At 43.6% G+C, this 22,076-nt stretch overlaps 3 protein-coding genes across 3 annotated transcripts; 2 read left to right on the forward strand and 1 right to left on the reverse strand.

Annotated features, from left to right (window-relative positions):
* Positions 1–131: 131 nt before the first annotated feature.
* Positions 132–16,185, reverse strand: MITD1 (microtubule interacting and trafficking domain containing 1). Its single transcript, XM_049785103.1, has 7 exons — positions 16,038–16,185; positions 12,687–12,788; positions 9,598–9,734; positions 9,437–9,520; positions 7,839–7,951; positions 386–446; positions 132–287 (listed from the first exon to the last, which is right to left on the reverse strand). The coding sequence occupies exons 1-7, from the start codon at positions 16,168–16,170 to the stop codon at positions 192–194; spliced, it is 726 nt and encodes a 241-aa protein (XP_049641060.1). The 5' UTR covers positions 16,171–16,185; the 3' UTR covers positions 132–191.
* Positions 8,549–9,078, forward strand: LOC126024682 (60S ribosomal protein L26-like). Its single transcript, XM_049785125.1, has one exon. The coding sequence runs from the start codon at positions 8,586–8,588 to the stop codon at positions 9,021–9,023; it is 438 nt and encodes a 145-aa protein (XP_049641082.1). The 5' UTR covers positions 8,549–8,585; the 3' UTR covers positions 9,024–9,078.
* Positions 16,186–18,466: 2,281 nt separating the features above from the next.
* On the forward strand, positions 18,467–21,740 carry MRPL30 (mitochondrial ribosomal protein L30). Its single transcript, XM_049785123.1, has 3 exons — positions 18,467–18,559; positions 20,224–20,304; positions 21,361–21,740. Exons 1-3 carry the CDS (start codon positions 18,509–18,511, stop codon positions 21,688–21,690), a joined length of 462 nt encoding a protein of 153 aa, XP_049641080.1. The 5' UTR covers positions 18,467–18,508; the 3' UTR covers positions 21,691–21,740.
* The last annotated feature ends 336 nt before the right edge of the window (positions 21,741–22,076 follow it).

Raw genomic sequence — 22,076 nt, forward strand, 5'->3', positions numbered from 1 at the left:
TAATATACTGATTTTCTCACCAAAGGACAAATAAGAGAAAACTGGTAAAATATTTATATGTATTAATAGAAATATTTAATGTGTTTCACACAAATGAAGAACAAATACATAAATTAGTAGAACGTTTATGATTTGGTCAAAGAAAAATCTAATATATATTTACAATAAAAATGTAAACAAACCACTAACCATCATATTTTTTTAGTATGCTTGGTATGAAAAATGTCCACTGTTGTTTCATGACATTGTCTTAAGTCGAGATCACAATTCCCAAGGGAATATTGACCCTAAGAAAAGAAGAAGTTTTTTAAAAAAACAAAACAAAATAATTTTGTAAAAATTATGCAAGAAGAGTACTACATACTCATAGGGCAAAATATCTTACCTTGGACCTTTTAAAATAATCAAGTCCCCTGCCAATCTTAACAATCCAACCATTATTGAACCTGTTGAAATATACAGTATGATATTTCAGACATCTGTAAGCAGTTCTCAAATCCAAATTCAGTAAACAGTAAGAATTCTCCCTAACAATGGAAGGATGCTTCAACATCTGCAAATCAATTAATGTAATATGCCATATTAGCAAAAAGATCAAGATCAAATGATTAATAAATGCTGGAGAAAAAAAAAATACTTTCACAAGATTTGGGTCCGAAGAGATAGCGCAGCGGCGTTTGCCTTGCAAGCAGCCGATCCAGGACCAAAGGTGGTTGGTTCAAATCCCGGTGTCCCATATGGTCCCCCGTGCCTGCCAGGAGCTATTTCTGAGCAGACAGCCAGAAGTAACCCCTGAGCATCGCCGGGTGTGGCCCAAAAACCAAAAAAAAAAAAAAAAAAAAAAAAAAAGATTTAACATCCACCTATTTGGGATTTTTTTGGGATGTTCAATAAGCTCTAAACACCCTCAACAGTACTCAGGGGACCATAAAGATACCAAGACCTGAACCCAAATTGGTTACTTATAAGGTATGTGCCCTATCAGCTGTTCTATCATTCCAGCCAAAATCTTACCCAATTATTTTTCTGCATGGGGCTATACCCAGTAGTGCTGAGGGTCTATTCTTGATTCTTTGCTCTAGGATCACTCCTGTGATGTAAGGATCAGCCCAGGTAAGCCAAGTACAAAGTTTGTGCACTAACTACTATACTGTAGCTCCAGTTTCCATTCTTTTGATATATATATATATATATATATATATATATATATATATATATATATATATATATATTTTTTTTTTTTTGGTTTTTGGGCCACACCCGGCAGTGCTCAGGGGTTACGCCTGGCTTTTTGCTCAGAAATAGCTCCTAGCAGGCATTCGGGACCATATAGGATGCCGGGGTATCAAACCAACCACCTTAGGTCCTGGATCAGCTGCTTGCAAGGCAAACACTGCTGTGCTATCTCTCTGTGCTATCTCTCCGGCCCCATTCTTTTGATATTTAAAAAAAAAAAAAAATGGAACCAGAGTGGTACTAGAGTGGTAGAGCATTTGCCTTGCACGTGGCTGACCTAGGATAGACCGCAGTTTGATCCCCTGGCATCCCATATGGTCCTCCAAACCAGGAGTGATTTCTGAGCACATAGCCAGGAGTAACCCCTGAGTATCCCCAGGTGTGGCCCAAAAAACAAAACAAAAAGGTTAAAAATTTGAAATAGAACACATCTCAACATAACAAGAACCATAGAAAACAGACCCAAAGTTGTTATACTTGATAACTGATAGCTTTTCCCATAATACCTGGAAAAATAGAACAATATGTACACTTACCACTACTTTTCAATTTAGTAATTTGGTAATTCTAATCAGAGTAATTATGCAAAAAAAAGATTGCAAAAATATTAAACTATCTTAGCAATCTAGATGGAAAACCCTAAAGACCACAAAACTACTAGAAATAATTATTTCACTTAGATGGTAAACTATAAAAAACAATACATATAAATTGTAAATTTATGGGGCCAGAGCAATAGCGCAGCAGTAAGACGTTTGCCTTGCACGCTACCAACATAGGATGGATGGTGGTTCGAATCCCAGCATCCCATATGGTTCATTGAACCTGCCAGGAGCAATTTCTGAGCGCCGCCAGGTGTGACCCAAAAACCAAAAAAGAAAACCAAAATATAATCGTGATTTAAATATACAATGGATTAGACTAGAGAAAATCAAGAAAAGTGTTTTACATTGACAGAAAAATAAAAAAGATAAAATACTTGGGAACAGGGGGCAGAGAATGGATAAGCATCACCAATCAAAAACTACCTGGGAGCAAATCTGACAAAAGGAGGTGAAAGATCTATATATATATATATTTTTTTTTGGTGTTTGGTTTTTGGGCCACACCTGTTTGAAATCAGGGGTTACTCCTGGCTATGAGCTCAGAAATCGGCCCTGGCTTGGGGGGACCATATGGGATGCCCAGGGATCGAACCTGGGTCCGTTCCTTGGCTAGCACTTGCAAGGCAGACACCTTACCTCTAGCGCCACCTTTCTGGCCCCGAAAACCAGGGACCTGAGTTATAGCACAGTGGTACGACATTTGCCTTGCAGGAAGCCGACCTGGGACAGACCGGGTTTGATCCACAGCATCCCATATGGTCCCTCAAGCCTGGCAGGAATGATTTCTGAGAGCAGAGCCAAAAGTGACCCCTGAGGGCTGTCGGTGTGGCCCAAAACAACAAACAAAAACCATAAGACATTACAAAAGAATTAAGATACAAAGATATGGGGCAGTGACGCTAGAGGTAAGGTGCCTGCCTTGCCTGTGCTAGCCTTGGATGGATCACGGTTCGATCCCCCGGTGTCCCATATGGTCCCCCAAGCCAGGAGTGACTTCTCAGCGCATAGCCAGGAATAACCCCTGAGCGTCACCAGGTGTGGCCCAAAAACCAAAAACAAAAGATACAAAGATATGGAAAGACATTCCATGTTTGTGAGATGGAAGAAAATTGTTGAACTTTAGTACAATAGCTGTCTTACCTAATTCAACCACTTCTCAAAAAGAAAAAGACATTTTTCAAGGAAATAGAATAGTTCTAAAATATATATGGAATCACAAAAAAAAAAAAAAACTCAATGCCCAAAGTAATTCTGAGAGAAGAGAAACAGAGGTACCACACCTCTGCCTTCAAATAATATTACAAAGGAATGATAATTTATATAGTTTGGTATTGGAAACAACAGGCACACAGGCCAACAAACAGAACACCTAGAATTAAATTTATACATTTAGGGGCCGGATATAGCACAGCGGTAGGGCGTTTGCCTTGCACACGGCCAACCAAGGATGGAAGGTGGTTCGAATCCAGGCATCACATATGGTCCTCCAAACCTACCAGGAGCGATTTTTGAGCACAGAGCCAGGAGTAATCCCTGAGCGCCACTGGATGTAACCCAAAACTTTAAAAAAAACTGTTTTTATACATTTAGGGACAAAGGAACCAAGTCCATATAATACAGAAGAAAAGCCTCAACAAGCATATACCCTGCTAATGAAATGGCTATACTCCCCAAGGCATTGTGCAGATTTAATGCAATCCCTCTAAGGCTACCCATAACATTCTTCAAAGATGTGGACCAAACACTCCTGAAATTCATCTGGAACAATAAACACCCAAGAATAGCTATAGCAACCCTTGGGAAAAGGAATATGGGAGGCATAACTTTTCCCAACTTTCAATTGTATTTCAAAGGAATATGGGAGGCATAGCTTTTCCCAACTTTCAATTGTATTATAATTAATAGTCATTAAAACAGCATGGTATTGGAATAAAGACAGACCCTCAGATCAGTGGAATAAACTAGAGTATTCAGAGAATGTTCCCCAGATATACAATCAATTAATCTTTGATAAAGGGGCAATTAATGCAAAATGGAGCAAGGAAACCTCTTCAAGTGGTGTTGCCACAACTGGACAGCCACTTGCAAAAAAATGGATTCAGAGCTCCAGATAACACCATGCACCAAGGTCAAATGCAAATGGATTAAAAACCTTGATATCAGACCTAAAACCATGAGGTATATAGAACAACATAGGTAAAACACTCCAGGACATTGAAACTAAAAGCATCCTCAAAGAAGAAACAGCACTCTAAATCAAAGTAGAGATACACAAATGGGACTATATTAAGCTGAGAAGCTTCTGCACCTCAAAGGGAATAATACCTAGATATAAAAGCCACCAATAGAATGAGAGAAGCTATTCACACAATACCCATCAGATAGATAAGGGGCTAATATCTAAGATATACAAGGTACTGACAGAACGTAACAAGAAAAAAACATCTAACCACATCAAAAAGTGTGGAGAAAAATGAACAGAAAATTTCTCAAAGAAGTAATACAAATGTCCAAAAGGCACATGAAAAAATTCTCCATATCACTAATCATCAGGGAGATGCAAATCAAAACAACAATGAAGTACTATCTCACAACACAGAGACTGGCCCACATCACAAAGAACAAGAACAATCAGTGCGGGGCCCAGAGAGGTAGCACAGCCGCGTTTGCCTTGCAAGCAGCCAATCCAGGACCAAAGATGTGGCCCAAAAACCAAAAAAAAAAAACAACAATCAGTGCTGGTGGAGATGCGGAGAGAAAGGAACTCTCATTCACTGCAGGTGGGAATGTTGTCTAGTCCAGCCTTTATGGAAAACAATATGGAGATTCCTCAAAAAAAATTGGAAATTGAGTGTGTATATGAAAACATTTCCGTAAGATTACTCTTTGCCTGTTGTCCCACCTTGACCTTCCAGGTGGGGGCGTTGTTGAGAGCTGAATAAATAGTTTGGGAGCAAGGTGTTCAGGGTCTTTTGGAGAGTTTGCTGGCTGGCTCCAGGTGTTTTTTGGAGCTTGCAGCAGGCTGACAAAGGACTCTCTTCGCCCAACCTTTTACCCCTTAACCCTCCTGTCTGTGTGGATTATTTGCTGTGGATAAATATTACCAAGATCTCCCCCCAAAAGGGGACAAGGGGAGGGGAATTAATTTCTCATTCTGGGAGTTCTTTGAGGATACACAAATAACCAACAAAGGAGTAAACAGGACCCCACAAATGGGGCAACAATTGAGCTCCCATTTGATATGGCTATACCACTCCTAGGGATATACTCTAGGAACACAAAAATCCAATACAAAAATCCCTTCCACACACCTATATTCATTGCAGCACTTTTTACAATAGCCAGACTCTGGAAACAACCAAGATGCCCTTCAACAGATGAATGGCTAAAGAAACTGTGGTACATATACACAATGGAATACTATGCAGCTGTCAGAAGAAATGAAGTCATGAAATTTCCCTATACATGGATGTTCATGGAGTCTATTGTGCTGAGTGAAATCAAAGGGAGAGAGACACACACACAGAATAGTCTCACTCATCTATGGGTTTTAAGAAAAATTAAAGACATTGAAATAACTCCCAGAATTGAGGGCCGGAAGGACCGGCTCAAGATATGAAGTTCACCACAAAACTGATGCGTGCAGTTAGAAAAATAACTACACTGAGATCTATCATAATGATGTCAGTGAGTAAGGGATATAGAAAGCCTGTCTCAAGTAAGTCAAGGAGTGGGGGAGGAAAAAGATGGGGCATTGGTGATGGGAAGGTTGCATGGGTGAAGGAGAATGTTCTTGTTATGAGTGAAACCCAACTACAATTATATTTGTAATCAAGGTGTTTAAATAATTTAGTTTAAAAAAAAAAAGCTTCGGGCCGGGCGGTGGCGCTGGAGGTAAGGTGCCTGCCTTGCCTGCGCTAGCCTAGGACGGACCGCGGTTCGATCCCCCGGTGTCCCATATGGTCCCCCAAGAAGCCAGGAGCAACTTCTGAGCGCATAGCCAGGAGTAACCCCTGAGCGTCACAGGGTGTGGCCCAAAAACCAAAAAAAAAAAAAAAAAAAAAAAAAAAAAAAAAGCTTCAGGCCTGGAGAAATAGCACAGCGGTGTTTGCCTTGCAAGCAGCCAATCCAGGACCTAAGGTGATTGGTTGGAATCCTGTGTCCTATATGGTCCCCCCGTGCCTGCCAGGAGCTATTTCTGAGCAGACAGCCAGGAGTAACCCCAGAGCACCGCCGAGGGTGGCCCAAAAACCAAAAAAAAAAAAAAAAAAAAAAAGCTTCAACAAATGTTGAAAGAAACTGCACATTCATATATATATGAATATGTAAACACACATAACATATTTCTATATGTATATGTATATACAATACACATATATACACACCATTTATATATCTACATACATATATCTATATACACCACATATAAAATTAACTCAAAATGGATTAAGTACTGGTTATTAGCCCTGAAAACATGAAGCAGATAGGAACACATCTATAAGATCTCAAAATCAATGCTGTATCTAGAAACTTAACTCCACTGGCAAAGGAAACAGAAGCTAAAATAAACAAGATTGCATCAAATCCAAATGATTCTACACAACAAAATGAAACTACCACAAAAACAAAAAGACCACTTAGATATTTTCACATTCTTCTGACAAGGATCAGATATTGAACATGGGGGCCGGAGTGATAGCACTGTGTTAAGGCATTTGCCATGCATACGACCAACACAGGACAGACAGTGGTTCGAATCCTGGCATCGCATATGGTCCTCTGAGCCTGCCAGAAGCAACTTCTGAGCGCAGAGCCAGGAGTAAAACCTGAGCGCTGCCGGGTGTGACCCAAAAACAAACAAAATAGATATTGAACATGTATAAAGTACTCATATACCATATTTTTTATTCTGTAAGACACACCTGACCATAAGACGCACACAGTTTTTAGACAAGGAAAACAAATATTCTAAAGCAAGTGGTGCAACAAGAGACACCATCAAGAGACTGGGTGGGGGCTGGATAGATAGCATGGAGGTAAGGTGTTTGCCTAGCATACAGGATGGTAGTTTGAATCCCAGCATCCCATATGGTCCTCTGAGCCTGCCAGGAGCGATTTCTGAGCATAGAGCCAGGAGTAACCCCTGAGTGCTGCCAGTATGACCCAAAAACCAAAGGGAAAAAAAAAAAAGAGACTGGCTGGGAACAACCAGCCTTCGAGGCTGAAGTATATTTACAATACTCGAGTCCACAATTGGTTAAACACATTTACTTAACTTTTATTTTTTATATCAGAAAATAAATAAAAATGTTAATACTTTTTCATTAATATAAAAAAATTAAAAGTCGCAGGAGTGATTAGTTTTAAACGAAGTTATGTGATGGTGAAAGTGTATTAACCTGATTGCTCATACTATCTGGTATGTTTGCACAATAAAGGGGGTGTAACACTGCAGATGTCATATAGTTAATATATGCTCTCCTCCCCTGCACTCAGGCTTCAGCTCCAGGTGGCATTCACTCCATAAGACACACAGACATTTTCCCCCATCATTTGGAGGAGAAAAAAAGTGTGTTTTATGGTACAAAAATATGCTAATTCTTTTGGGGAAGAGGAACAGAGTTTGATGCCACATGCAGTGATGCTCAGGAATCACTCCTGTTGGTGCTCAAAGATACAAATGCAATTCTGGGTCAGAGCTAGGGTTGCCCACATGCATGACAATCCCTTAAACCCTGTATTCTGGTTCAAACTCCTACAACTTTAAAGAACAAATAACCCACTTGAAAAGTAGACAAATATGGGCTGGAAAGATAGTACAGCTGGAATGGCTCTTGCCTGGCATACAGTCAAGCTGGATTTGATCCCTGGCATCCTATCCTGTCCCCACGCACCAATATAAGTGACTCCTATGTGTGAAGCCCTGAGCACAGAGTCAGGAGTAAACCCTGAGCATAGCTTAGTGTGGCCCAAAACCAAAAATGACCATAAACTAACCTAATTTCTCGGTCATGTAATGAAGAGGAGTATTCTATTTCCAATAGCACTCCGTAATTTCTGAGTGATGCTTTTATTTCTTCAAGACCACTCCTTTGTGTGACTGCACAGCTCTGTTTAAGAAAAACAGTATTTTCCTCATTAGTTATTTTTAGTTTACTCCTAAACTATGTAATATATATCAGGTGAAAGAAAATGGAAAGGTTCTAAACTCATTTTGATGTCTACTGTCTCAAAGAAAGTATCAAAGAATATAGAGTAATTGTTTTTACCTAAACAAATGGTTATTTTTTTTCAAATGTGCTGTCCTAATTTCTAAAATGGTTTTAGTGTACTGTCTAATACTTCTGATAGAACTGTCTTCTTTTCAAATTAATGCCACAAATAGGAATTATTTAGAAGCATTTTCTGAGTCAAAATCAATAATAAAGATAACTACTTTCATGCTACAAACCCTCAAAAGGCAGTGAAGTAACTCAACTAAAAGATCTAGGGTCGGGGCCGGGCGGTGGCGCTAGAGGTAAGGTGCCTGCCTTGCCTGCGCTAGCCTAGGACGGACCGCGGTTCGATCCCCTGGCTTCCCATATGGTCCCCCAAGAAGCCAGGAGCAACTTCTGAGCACATAGCCAGGAGTAACCCCTGAGCGTCACAGGGTGTGGCCCAAAAAACCAAAAAAAAAAAAAAAAAAAAGAGTTGTAAAAAAGCTCTTCCCTTCGGCGGCCGCTTGCGGTAGGAGCGCCAGCCAAAATGAAGTTCAACCCTTTTGTGACTTCTGACCGGAGCAAGAACCGCAAAAGGCATTTCAATGCACCTTCCCACGTTCGCAAGAAGATCATGTCTTCTCCTCTTTCCAAGGAGCTGAGACAGAAGTACAACGTGCGATCCATGCCCATCCGCAAGGACGATGAGGTCCAGGTGGTGAGAGGCCACTACAAAGGTCAGCAAATTGGCAAAGTGGTCCAGGTTTATAGGAAGAAATACGTCATCTACATTGAAAGAGTCCAGCGGGAGAAAGCAAATGGCACAACTGTCCATGTCGGCATTCACCCCAGTAAGGTGGTTATCACCAGACTAAAGCTGGACAAAGATCGCAAGAAGATTCTTGAGCGCAAGGCCAAGTCTCGACAAGTCGGCAAGGAAAAGGGCAAATACAAAGAAGAAACCATTGAGAAGATGCAGGAGTAAAGTTATTTTATATATAACTTGATTAAAAGCTGTAGAATGAAAAAAAAAAAAAAAAGATCTAGGGTCGGAGCAATAGCACAACAATAGGGCGTCTTCCACTCGGCCTACCTGGGTTCAATGCTTGGCATCCCAGAGGGTCCCCAAAGCCTGCCAGAAGCGATTTCTGAGTACAGAACCACGAGTGACCCCTAAGTGCCACAGGGTGGGCCCAAAAACAAACAAACAAAAAAAAGAAGATAAAGAAAAAGATCTAATAATTGTAAAGAAGACACATTGTCACTAGTACAGTGTCATCGCCTTCTGGAACATGCAGGAAATTAAACTGACAAACTATTCGAATAAGACCAAACCCAAGGGACATCTGAAAATCAAAAACACTTTGAGATATTTTATGTGTGTTGTCAGATACTTACAGAATCCAGAGACGTGAGAAGATGAATAGTTTTTACTTTACATTTCTTAATAAGCATCTCACAAAATCGAAGAAAGTTATTCACCTGAAAGGCATTAGGATTGGTCATTACTAACTCAGATGTGGTAAAGAACACTTCATCATATTTTAGTGCTTTCTCACCTGATGTGGCTGTCTAATATAAGAATCTTCTATCCACACTTCTGTCACTGTCTCATTAAGGTATTCTTTAAAAAGTGACTCATAACTGAAACCTGTTGCATTCTCTTCGATTTTAATTTGCTTGTGATATTTTCCATCTACAAAAGATGAAAAACCAGTGACCATGCATTTTCCTTTCATGGTCACTTTATTCATGCATAGTGTCATAGACAGTGATTTATCAGGATCTTCTATGTGCTAACTCTAACTCCTCCAATTTGGAAAACTTTTACTAAATGTATTCTACATGCCAGGCACACCACTGCATAAGGCACTTCTGCCTTCCTGGAAAACAGGCCAGAGGAAAAGCCAAGTCCAGAAAGTTCTTGGAACATCTTCATAAGCTCAAGCTTTTGTCCCAGGCACCTGAACCACGAGAGGACTGCATGTATAAAGAGATGGATATTATGATAAACTGGGAATGTGCAAATGCACCTTAGAATTTGTTGTGTTTGTCACCCTCACCAGTGCTAAGGGGGCAAGTGCTGAAGGGGTGCTGTGGTATTAGAGGTTCAGATCAGGGTCAGCAGAATAGCAGAATACAAGGCAAGTACCCTACTCTTATGGACTACTCTCAAGCCCAAGGAATAGGGTTTACAGCACTTCTTTTTTCTGTTGTTTTGTTTTGTTGTGTTTTTGGGTTACACCCAGCAGCACTCAGGGGTTACTCCTGACTCCATGCTCAGAATCACTCCTGACAGGCTCAGGGAACCATATGGGATTCCGGGATTCGAACCAATGACCTTCTGCATAAAAGGCAAATGCCTTATCATCCATGCTATCCCTCCGGCCCCAAGCACTTCTTAATAACCCAAACCACAGTATAGTTTCACTGTCTGTGATCATTCAAAACACATTAGCAAAGGTTTTTCTTTTGGGGGGGCCATACCCAGCTGTGTTCAAGGCATATCTTGGCTGTGCTCAGGGATTGCTGGGGGGAGAAGGGGCTCACAGGACCAAACCTAGGTTAGTCACATGCAAAGTAGACGTCCTATCCACTTTCTAGCCATGTTATAAAAGGTATTTAAAGCTCTTTTTGAATGTTTAAAACAGGACTCCTAATGATATTCCTTAATTTATGTGGTGACTGCACTTTTAAATTTTGCTTAAATAAGTGTTTTGTATTATTTGGGGGGAGGGGTCGTCACACCCAGAGGCATTCAGGGGTAACTCCTGGCTCTGTGCTCAGAAGTTGCTCCTGGCAGGCTCGGGGAACCATATAGGATGCTGGGATTCGAACTCAGTTTTATCCTGGATTGGCCGATGAAAGGCAAATGCCTTGCCACTGTGCTATCACTCAGGCACCTGTTCTGTATTCCGTTCCTTGTATTTCCATTGATAAAATCTAAGTATGCTTCCATTTTCAAGTAAGATGTTTATTTTCTAGACTGGTGAAATTAATCCAAAATACATGCATATATACATATTCACACAAACACACACACTTTTATGCACAATAATAATGATACTACAGTTCATCACTGTTTGACGGTCTATTTCATTATAGATTTCATTTTGGTGTAAAGAAAACAATTTTATTTCTACTCACTGGTTGTGCTTTGTTGAGGAATCCAGATCTGGGCTGGTAAAGAACACTAAGAAGAGAGGGATAGATGGCTGAAGTAAGAATATTGAGGAAAAGCACCAAAAGCCAGAGGCAATGGATTTTAATAAGAGCAGTAATTCCCTTAGAGAAAGAAAAGGACACAACTTTGGGGCCAGAGTGATAGTACAGCTGGTAGGGTGTTTGCCTTGCACATGGATGGCCCAGGTTCAATGCCTGGCACTCCATACAGTCCCCTGAGCCTGCCAGGAGTCAGCCCTGAGCACTTCTGAGGGTAGCCCAAAAACAAAAATGGAAAATGGCAGGAGCCTGCACTTGAGGTCACAGGTGGCTATGACCAATGTGTATGCAGTATGGGAGGCTATGGGTCTGGTCTCCAGCACAAAAAGAAAATCAAACTGCGGGGCCGGAGAGGTGGTGCTAGAGATAAGGTGTCTGCCTTGCAAGCACTAGCCAAGGAAGGACCACGGTTCCATCCCCCAGCATCCCATATGGTCCCCCCAAGCCAGGGACAATTTCTGAGCGCTTAGCCAGGAGTAACCCCTGAGCATCAAATGGGTATGGCCCAAAGGAGAAAAAAAAAAAGAAATCTGTCTTCAGGGACCGAAAAGAGATAGCATGGAGGTAAGGCCTTTCATGCAGAAGGTTATCAGTTTGAATTCAGGCGTCCCATATGGTCCCCCATGCCTGCCAGGAGCAATTTCTTTTTTTTTTTTTTTTTTTTTTGTTTTTTGTTTTTGTTTTTTTTTTTTGGTTTTTGGGCCACACCCGTTTGACGCTCAGGGGTTACTCCTGGCTATGAGCTCAGAAATCGCCCCTGGCTTGGGGAGACCATATGGGATGCCGGGGGATCGAACCGAGGTCCATCCTACGCTAGCGCTTGTAAGGCAGACACCTTACCTCTAGCGCCACCTTCCCGGCCCCCGCCAGGAGCAATTTCTGAGCATGGAGCCAGGAGTATCCTCTGAGCACTGCCGGGTGTGACCCAAAAACCACAACAATAACAACAACAACAACAACAACAAAAAAGAAAAAAAGAAAATCAAACTGCATCTTCCCAAGTAAGGAATTAAGAACAGAATATGATACTTATTGCAGATCTAGTCACTAGAAACACTCAATTTCTGAAATGCTTTCCAATTCACAACAAAATCTCAAGTTTTTTGAGCTACTTTAATATTTTGGTCTTTTTTTTTTTTATATAAAGGAAATAGAAATCAGGATTAACATACAGTTTCCACTCTTGTATACGGAAACTGGCAATCTCACAATTAGCCTCATGGGGATGTGTGAATTCCTCACACACCTGCGGAGTTCTGAAAAGTAGTATCAACAGCTTCCCACAAATGCTCAAGAGGATTCATATCAGCTCACGTATACATGAAAAGAAATGCATAGTGGATCCCTCTGTGACCAGGAAAGAGCACAAGGCCCTGAGGTCAACACTCAGAAAAGCCACCAGCATTCACCGTAAGGACCTCTTTACCTTCTTTTTCTTGATCCAAGTATTTCTTTAGATTTTCAGCTTTCTTCATGTAGACTTCAATTATTTGTCTGAGGTTCCTTTTCTTTGCATCATTTTTGGTGCCTATAAATTTAAATACATATTCTCACTTTCTATTTAGTATAAGCATAGGTTCTCCAAACATTTTCTATCCTTTGACATGGTTTGCCTGTCTTAAAAATACACTAATAAAGGGGCCACACAGATAGCACAATAGGTAGGGTGTTTGCCTTGCCCATGGTGGACCTGAATTTGAGTCCTAACATCTAGAGCAGGAATAATTCCTGAGTGCAAAACCAGGAGTAATCCCTCAGCATTAATTTATTAATTCCTCGGGGATAATAAATAAATAATACATTCCTATAAATTAACTGGTGGCTTGTACCTACAGATGCTCCTATTTCTTTTTTTTTCTTTCTTTGACTATACTCAGCTGTTTGCTCAGGGATCACTCCTGATGGGACTCAGGTGACCAAAGAGGATACTAGGGATCATACCCATGTCCGCTGCATGCAAGGCAAGTGCCATCCCACAGTACTATATCTCCAATCCCTTCTCTATTTGGGAAGCCACATCATGCTCAGGAGGAGTGGTTCTCTCCCATCTGTGCTGTGAACTTTAAGGCTCCACTTGCCATAATCCATCCACCTAGGAAAGTGGGTCTAGACCAGGGTTACCACGCAAAAATGATAAACTAAGACACTCATATGATAGAAAGCATGGAGACAGGGTGGCTTCTGCCTCATAAAGTGAGGGGAGAAGGAGAGGAATAGAGAGGAGAGAAAAGAAGGGGGAGCAAGAAAGAGGAGAAAATGGAGGAGTGGGAGGGGGAAGAGGATGGGAGGAGATAGATTTTGAATCAATGTTATATTTATAGAACGTTGCAAAAATAGCACTGAATCACTTGTACCCAGATTCCCTAGGTATACCTTTTTTCTTCTTTTCAGGCCACATCCAGCAGTGCTTAGTGCTTACTCCTGGCTCTGTGCTCAGGAATTATTCCTGGCAGTGCACAGGGGAATGCCAAGGATCAAACTGGATCACCAGCAGGCAAAGTTAGTGCCCTACCATCTATACCGGCACTCTGGCCCAAGGTACCATACTTTTAACTCAACTAAAAACCCTGTTTATTCAACCCACAGTTTTTCAACTAAGGAAAGTTGGTTCCCATCAGAAAACTGGTTCCCATCAACTAAAAACCCTGTTTATTCAATCCACAGTTTTTCAACTAAGGAAAGTTGGTTCCCATCAGAAAACTGGTTCCCATCAGAAAAATGCATTTAATTGTGTGTCTTTAGACACTTTATTTTTGCTCCATGTGGACACTTTTGTTTACTACTCTGGTACAAGCATGTGCCATTTGTCTCTTTGCCTTCATGTCATAAACATTTATAAAAGTGATCAGTCATGCTCGCCTGTTACTAGACTGATGTTATGCATGGGGACAAGAAGACCACAGAGGCATTTTCTGTCTTATTCAATGGGTGCCTGTCAACGTGAACATTAATACTGATTGGGTGAAGTAGGAGCCACAGATGTCCCCACAAGAAGTCAGGCTCTTTTCCATGCTGACCAATAGCCCTCTTGTGCATGATGGTGTTGCTTACTACTTTAGTCATAGTCCTAGTACTTATCAAGGATCTACTACACCCTGTGGCCAAAGCATTGCACAGCAGGTTGGGCATCTGCCACTCATGCTTGGATCAATCCCCGGTACCCCGAACCTGCCAGGAGAGATTTCTGAGCACAGATCTGGGAAGCCAGGAACACCATTGGCTGTGCCCCCAAAACCAAAATTATAAATCAGTAATTGCATGCTTACTGACATAGGTGAAGCCCTTTTGCTACTTCGAGGCCCTCTCAGTCAACACCGGTAGGAAGAAAATTTAGTTTTTTAGGGGGAGGGAACTTTCTGAGGACCATACTCAGAGGTACTATACTATGTCAGATACGAAGACTCCAAAAGTAAATTTAGCTGATCCTCCCAAGGGAGGTACAGATGACGATCTAAGGGCTCTTAACCTAAACTACCAGAATGCCCTGTGGGCCAGAGTCCTGTCTGCAGTCTTTTATCTGCCACCTTTCCTGGAGGAAGACAATCTTCAAGAGATTTTACTTTAGCTTCCTCTTTCCTCACACATTTCCTTCTGAAATGAAAAATCCCCCTTCAACTTATTCAGCATTAGATAGGAATCTCTCTGTTATCTGCCCTTCTTCCTATGATTGATTATTCCGCAATAATAAATGTCCTATATGGAGGAGTTGGGGCTCTCAGTCCATGAAATTGGGTAGTCCCAGACTCCATGCTTTTTCTCTTAAAAAAAATTTTTTTTTATTAATTAACTGGTTTTTGGGCCACACCTAGCGATGCTCAGGGGTTATTCCTGGCTGTATGCTCAGAAATCACTCCTGACAAGCTTAAGGGACCATATGGGATTCCAGGAATAGAACAAAGTCTGTTCTGAGTCGGTCTCATGCAAGACAAAGACCTTACCGTTATGCTATCTCTCTGGCCCTTGTTTTATTTTCTCAATCCTCACAGCGCCCCTCTCCAGGCCTGTTCACCCAGGTTGGATGTGGGCATATGCAGGGGCTACTCCTGGGTTCTTAAATTTCTTGTGTAACTGCTGGTTGTCTGTTTTGTACCAGGATCTCTGGGGATTATGTGGTAACAGCCCAGCATATCTTAACTACAATCGTAGGGGGAAACTTCACTATCTGAGTCCACACTTCTGAGCATGTCTCACAATGAATTTAAGCACACCAATTTCGAAGAAAAGTAACTTATTTCTTCTACCGCTAATTGAATGTTTCCTTTGAATGAAAGTGCTGAAACAGGAGAGGCAATCGTACACTGATTTAAAAGCAGTTTTCCATTTTGCTTCCACTGTCCCCATTATATGAAATTCAATGAAAATGAAAACCATGTCATTCCTTTCGAATGGATATTAAATTATTTCTAATAATTTTAAAGATCTCTAAAGATGAAGAATTGCTCCAACAAGGATGATTCGCTTTAATGCTACCCAGTCCATAATCAAACTGTTTCACACTGCTCTAAAAAACAACTGTCACTCACTACTCGCCCATCATCCCAATCCAGAAGGAGATGACCTGGTCCCTTTCGCTTTCATTTCCTCACTCCCCGGGTTTTCCGGGACTCGACGCCTAAGCCTCGGCCACCTGCACGGCGAGTGGCGCCCCTCGGAGCCGGCCCTTCGCTAACTGAGCAGCAAGGAACCAGCCCCGCCAGCGCCCGCAGCATCCCGGCGGACCACGGCGCCCCCAGCCCGCCTCCAGCCAAGCCCGTCCGGCCCAGGGGCCAATGCTCACTCCGGATTTCCTGCAAGAGCATATCGAGCCCCTCCTGGTAGCACACAAGGGCTTGCTGGTACTTGCTGTCGGCTTCCAGCCCCACCGCACGCTTGATAATGGTGACGGCGGCTGCGTTGCCGCAGGCAGCCATGTCTGAGGACAATGACCAGCCGGGCTTCCAAAACCCTGCAGCAGCCAAACATCCGGATGGACATCACGTGACACCCGCGCCTGCGCCCTGAGGCCAAAATGGTCGAACCTGCGAAAGGACCTGCTTCCGGGTCTAGATCACGTGACGCAGGTGTCCGCACCGCGCGTTTAGTGGTCGGGGTTCTGCGCTTTCCGGGTTTCGGTCATGTGATACCCGCGCCTGCGCCCTGAAGCCGGGATGATCGGTCTTTAGGGCTACCAGCTTTCGAGTATAGATCACGTGATACTGGTGTCCGCATCCAAGGCTTAGTGGGTGGGACATATCCCCGGACTCTTCCGGTCATGTGATGCCTGCGCTCTGGGAGCTAGTGGGCGGGGCCGGCGGTCTGGGCGCTTCGCGGAGGAGACAGGCCTGGGTTCGGGGCCAGGTCGGGGTCCGGGCGGCTCCGGGCTTCGCTAGGTGAGTCCGTACCGGATGGGGTCGCCGCGATGATCGAAGCTGTTATTCCCTCCTTTGGTCCCAAGCGGTCCCGGTTGGCCAGAGCACGGCCCCGAATTGCAACGTTTAAAAAAGCTGGGCCCGGAGAGATAGCACAGCGGCGTTTACTTGCAAGCAGCCGATCCAGGACCTAAGGTGGTTGGTTCGAATCGCGGTGTCCCATATGGTCCCCCGTGCCTGCCAGGAGCTATTTCTGAGCAGACAGCCAGGAGTAACCCCTGAGCACCGCCGGGTGTGGCCCAAAAACCAAAAAAAAAAAAAAGCAAACAGTGAGGCTGGCGTTTGCTTTGCAGGCAGCCGGCCCTATGGTTCCCGAGCCCAGAGCCAGGAGTGACCCTTGAGCACCGATGGGGGTTCCCCGCGCCCCCCAATAAAGGCAAAAACAAACAAATCATTGCAAGCACTGGTCGAAGGGGACCATGAGGTGCTACCAGAGGAGCTCAGGCCCAGGCCCTCCGGATGTCAAGCCCTTCCTATGACCCTTGGAGCTTACACCCCAGATAGCAATTTTTGAAGTGGTAGAAACGACTCCTTTTCATTTTCATATTATAAAAGTCAACTGTGGGCTGTAATTTATTTGGTGAAAGGAAGGCATGTGTACGTGTTTGTATGAGGGGTTGTAGGTGTAGAATTCTTTGCTCTCACTAGCTTCCCCGGATTCAGAATAGCCAAGGTTAGGAGATGATATAAAGACAAACTTGGTCACTGTCACACTGGAGGACCCATAGCCCCCAAGTACTGCTGGAGAGCACACACGCGCATGCACACACACACACACACACCTCCGAACAAACTGAATGAAGTAGCCAAGAGGACCCCCTAACCCCCAAGCACTGCTGGAGAGCACACACACACACTCCAAACAAACTGAATGAAGTAGCCAAGAGGACCCCCTAACCCCCAAGCACTGCTGGAGAGCACACACACACACACACACACACACACACACACACACACTCACACACACACCAAACAAACTGAAGTAGCCAAGAGGAGCCCCTAACCCCCAAGCACTGCTGGAGAGAGAGCGCGCGCGCGCGCGCACACACACACACACACACACACACACACACACAGCACTGCTGGAGAGTGCGCGCGCGCGCGGCGCGCGCGCGGCGCGCGCGCGCACACACACACACACACACACACACCTCTCTCCAAACAAACAGAATGAAGTAGCCAAGATCTTACTGATAAACCTGGAGAGCACACACACACACACACACACACACACTCCAAACAAACTGAATGAAGTAGCCAAGAGGAGCCCCTAACCCCCAAGCACTGCTGGAGAGAGCGCGCGCCGTGCACACACACACACAGCACTGCTGGAGAGCGCGCACACACACACACACCTCTCTCCACACACACACACATACACACACACACCTCTCTCCACACACACACACACACACCTCTCTCCAAACAAACGGAATGAAGTAGCCAAGATCTTACTGATAAACCTGGAGAGTACACACACACACACACACACACACACTCTCCAAACAAACTGAATGAAGTAGCCAAGAGAAGCCCCTAACCCCCAAGCACTGCTGGAGAGAGAGAGCGCTAGCGCGCACACACACACACACACCTCTCTCCAAAGAAACAATGAAGTAGCCAAGATATTACTGATAATCCTGGAGAGCACGAGCACACACACACACACACACACATACACACACCTCTCTCTCTCCAAACATACAGAATGAAGTAGCCAAGATCTTACTAATAAACCTCAGACCATTCCACTTTTTTCACTGCAGAAGGGGCCTTGCCTGTTGTTGACTTCCCAGGCTCTGTCTCCCAAGCCTCTGCCTCAGCAGAGCTAGCTGCAGCCATGGCAGGAATCTTGTGCTCTGTACTGAAGAGGACCCCAGGCCCACCACAGGTGAGTCTCTTCCAGATTTTCTTTATTCCTTGAATTTTCTTTTCTCTTTAGCATGGTATATGTAAAACATGTCACTCTTTCTTGTATACTTGCATTTTTTTTTAAGTTTTTTAAAACTTGCACTGTTTTAAAGTTTAGGTTCCCCTTCACTCACCAGGAGAACATTTCAGCCACAGACCATTAGGAAAATACCGAAATGTAGAATGAGGAGACACCATCTCCCAAAGACCGTTCCTGTTAGTATTTATTTCCCTGAGGTTTTCTCCTAGAGGTTGTGGGTGTACTGCTCCTCAGCAGGGCCATGGCCTCACTTTGGAGATCTGCTGCTCTAACCATGAATATCAGGCTTTCCTTGAAGTGTTATAGCCTTAGATCAGCTCTGTTCTTTGTGTTAGAACAGATACAGGGTCTGTCTAGTACAGCAGGTAAGCTACCTGCCTTGTGAGTGGTCGATTCAGCACATGATCCCCTCCACTTGAGCCCCTCCAGGAGTGAACTCTAAGCTCAGAGCCAGGGGTAAGGCATGAGCACCGTCTGGAGTGACTCGCCCAAAACAAAAATCAGTAAATGGATCTCACCAAGGAGCTGAGCCTAAGCAGCAGGCATCTCACACATGTAGCTAAGAGCCTAGAGTTCCCTTCTACATTGCTTCCCTCATTGTTCCTGTTCAAGTTCCAGTTGTCACTGCATCTCTGCTATATGGGTAGATCGTGCAGAGAAGGAACGGCCTCTGCAGAGACCAGCTCATTGGTTGGAAGGGTCAGACGTGAGCCCAGACTTACCCCCAGAGAGTAGAGACAGAGGATCATAAGGGAGCAAACAGCAAAGGCTGTTTTATCATGTCCAGCGCAGGGCCTGGCCAACTGCAGGCCATTCCAGCCTAGACCTGTTTTTGTGAATAATTTGGTAGAGCATGTCTGATCCTATGTATAAATAGTGTAAATACAGTCTGTAGTTCCTCTTCCTTACATGGTCCAGTGGAGACTTTGCAGTAGGAACCACAGGTGACCCCAGAAGTGGGAATATTATTTTCTGTGTCTTTGCTAAAAAAAAATTTGCCAAGCTGAGTTCTAATATTCCTTATTTAGGCTTCTTTTTTTTTTTTTTTTTTTTTTTGCTTTTGGGTCACACCCGGCAGCACTCAGGGGTTACTCCTGGCTCTACGCTCAGAAATCGCTCCTGGCAGACTCGGGGGACCATATGGGATGCCGGGATTTGAACCACTGTCCTTCTGCATACAAGGCAAATGCCCTACCTCCATGCTATCTCTCCGGCCCCATTTAGGTGTTCTTTTGCTTTATGATAAGATAGTTGTGTGAGGGACCGGAGCAATAGCAGAGGTTGGGCTTTTGCTTTGCATGCAGCTGACCCAGGACAGACTTCAGTTCGATCCCCTGTGTCCCAGATGGTCCCCCAAGCCAGGAGCAACTTCTGAGTGCATAGTAACCACTGAGCTTCACCGGGTATGGCCCAACCTCCCCCCTCCCCCCAAAAAAAAGATAGTGTGTGATGAAATATATTCTTTTTCTAGAGGGCTAAGATAAAGGCTTAATAAGTATAGTCTTACATAATTTATTGCTATGAAAAGACTAGCCATAAAATTGGTGAATATGGATTTCTGCACTTTGAACTCTAAAAAGTATATACTTAATGTTCTATTTTAGGCTGTAAGCAAAGGTGTGGAATCACTTATATGTTCTGTTTGGATTCGACACAAATTTACCAAGTCAAGAATTCCTGATAAAGTAAGAACCGAATTTTTGTTTCATTTTTTTAAAGAATGTAATGTTGGACCCAGAGTGATAGCACAGTGGTAGGGTGTCGGGATGGACCTGGGTTCAATCCTCGGCATCTCATCTGGATTGTTGGGCCTGCTAAGTTATTTCTGTGTGCAAAACCAGGAGTAACCACTAAGCGCTACCAGGTGTGGCAAAATAAATAATATAATGTTACTGTATTTTTACAGTGTTCACTTTTTTTTCTTTTGTTGTTTTTGGTTTTTCAGACCACACCCGTTTGATGCTCAGGGGTTACTCCTGGCTAAGCGCTCAGAAATTGCCCCTTGTGTGGGAGGACCATATGGGACGCCGGGGGATCGAGCCACAGTCCCTTGGCTGGCTGGCGCTTGCAAGGCAGACACCTTACCTCTAGCGCCACCTCGCTGGCCCCTACAGTGTTCACTTTAAAGACATTTTATTTCCTAAAAGTTTTTGTCAGATATATATATTAGAACTGTTTTACGCATAAGCAGCCACTTTTGTATCCCACAGTACTTGTTCATAATTGTCTATATTCTTGTCTTCTTGTCCCCATAGATGTTGCTTTTCAGCATCACAGCTGAATGCCTGGCTCTTACTGTGTTAATACTTTCTCCTGCTGTTTAAATGTTTTAGAGCCTGTGGTGGTCCTTGCTACACTCTTTTAAAAATAGTAAAACACGATGCGGAAGTGATAGCTCAGCGGTAGGGCGTCTGCCTTGCACGCCTGACTTTGAACCGGCATCCCTTGGGACGTTCCCCCAAGCCAGGAGCGGCTTCTGAGCACATAATCAGGAGTAACCCGAGTGTCACTGTGTGTGACCCAAAAAACAAATAATAATAATAATACTACAAACACATTGATATTTTTCTTAGACTACGAAACCCATAAGTTTCATGTTCTATTGAGGATGAGGATTCCAGAAAGATTAGAAAAAAAGATCATTATGTAGTTCCTTGGTGGTGTTGGTTTTAAAGAAAAAGGAAAAGAGGTGCCTAAAATGTATAAATTGAAATTTACCAGTTAAAATTCTTCTTTTCTAGGTGTTTCAGCCTTCACCAGCGGATCATGAAAAATATGGTGGGGATCCCCAGCACCCACATAAACTGCATATTGTCACCCGAATCAAAAGCACAGTAAGACGGCCATACTGGGAAAAAGATACGATCAAAATGCTTGGATTAGAAAAAGCACACACCCCTCAAGTACACAAGAATATCCCCTCCGTGAATGCCAAACTGAAAGTGGTCAAACATCTGATACGGATCCAGCCCCTGAAGCTGCCACAAGGGCTTCCAGCCGAGGAGGACATGGCTAATACGTGCCTCAAGAGCACTGGGGAACTGGTGCTGCACTGGCACCCCAAACACTGATGAAAGATGAAAGTCGGGCATCCCTAATAAAAGTCATCTTAGTTTCGGTGGTGAGTGTTTTCCTTTGAGTGGATTTAAGTCGATCGTACTTTAACTGGCTGAGCTTGGTTCTTTCTGACTCGGGAATTGGAGGTTTTGGTGTTCCTTCGCCGGTTGCTCCCCTTCCTCCCTGAGCCTCTCTCTATAGTATGGGCAGGGTGATGCTATCTGAACCTGGGCTCTGCAGCTTCTGGGCTTGTTACAGGGATCAGACTTGGGCTGTTCTGTGCAAAAAAGCATGAGCTCGGCCCACTGAGCTGTCTGTCTCCCTATTCCCAATATTAACTTATTTGAGTTTTTGTTTAGGATCACACCCAAATAACATTACTCAAAGCTTAATCCTGTCT

This window comes from Suncus etruscus, chromosome 12, assembly GCF_024139225.1.
Source record: "Suncus etruscus isolate mSunEtr1 chromosome 12, mSunEtr1.pri.cur, whole genome shotgun sequence".
Taxonomy (NCBI): Eukaryota; Metazoa; Chordata; class Mammalia; order Eulipotyphla; family Soricidae; genus Suncus; species Suncus etruscus.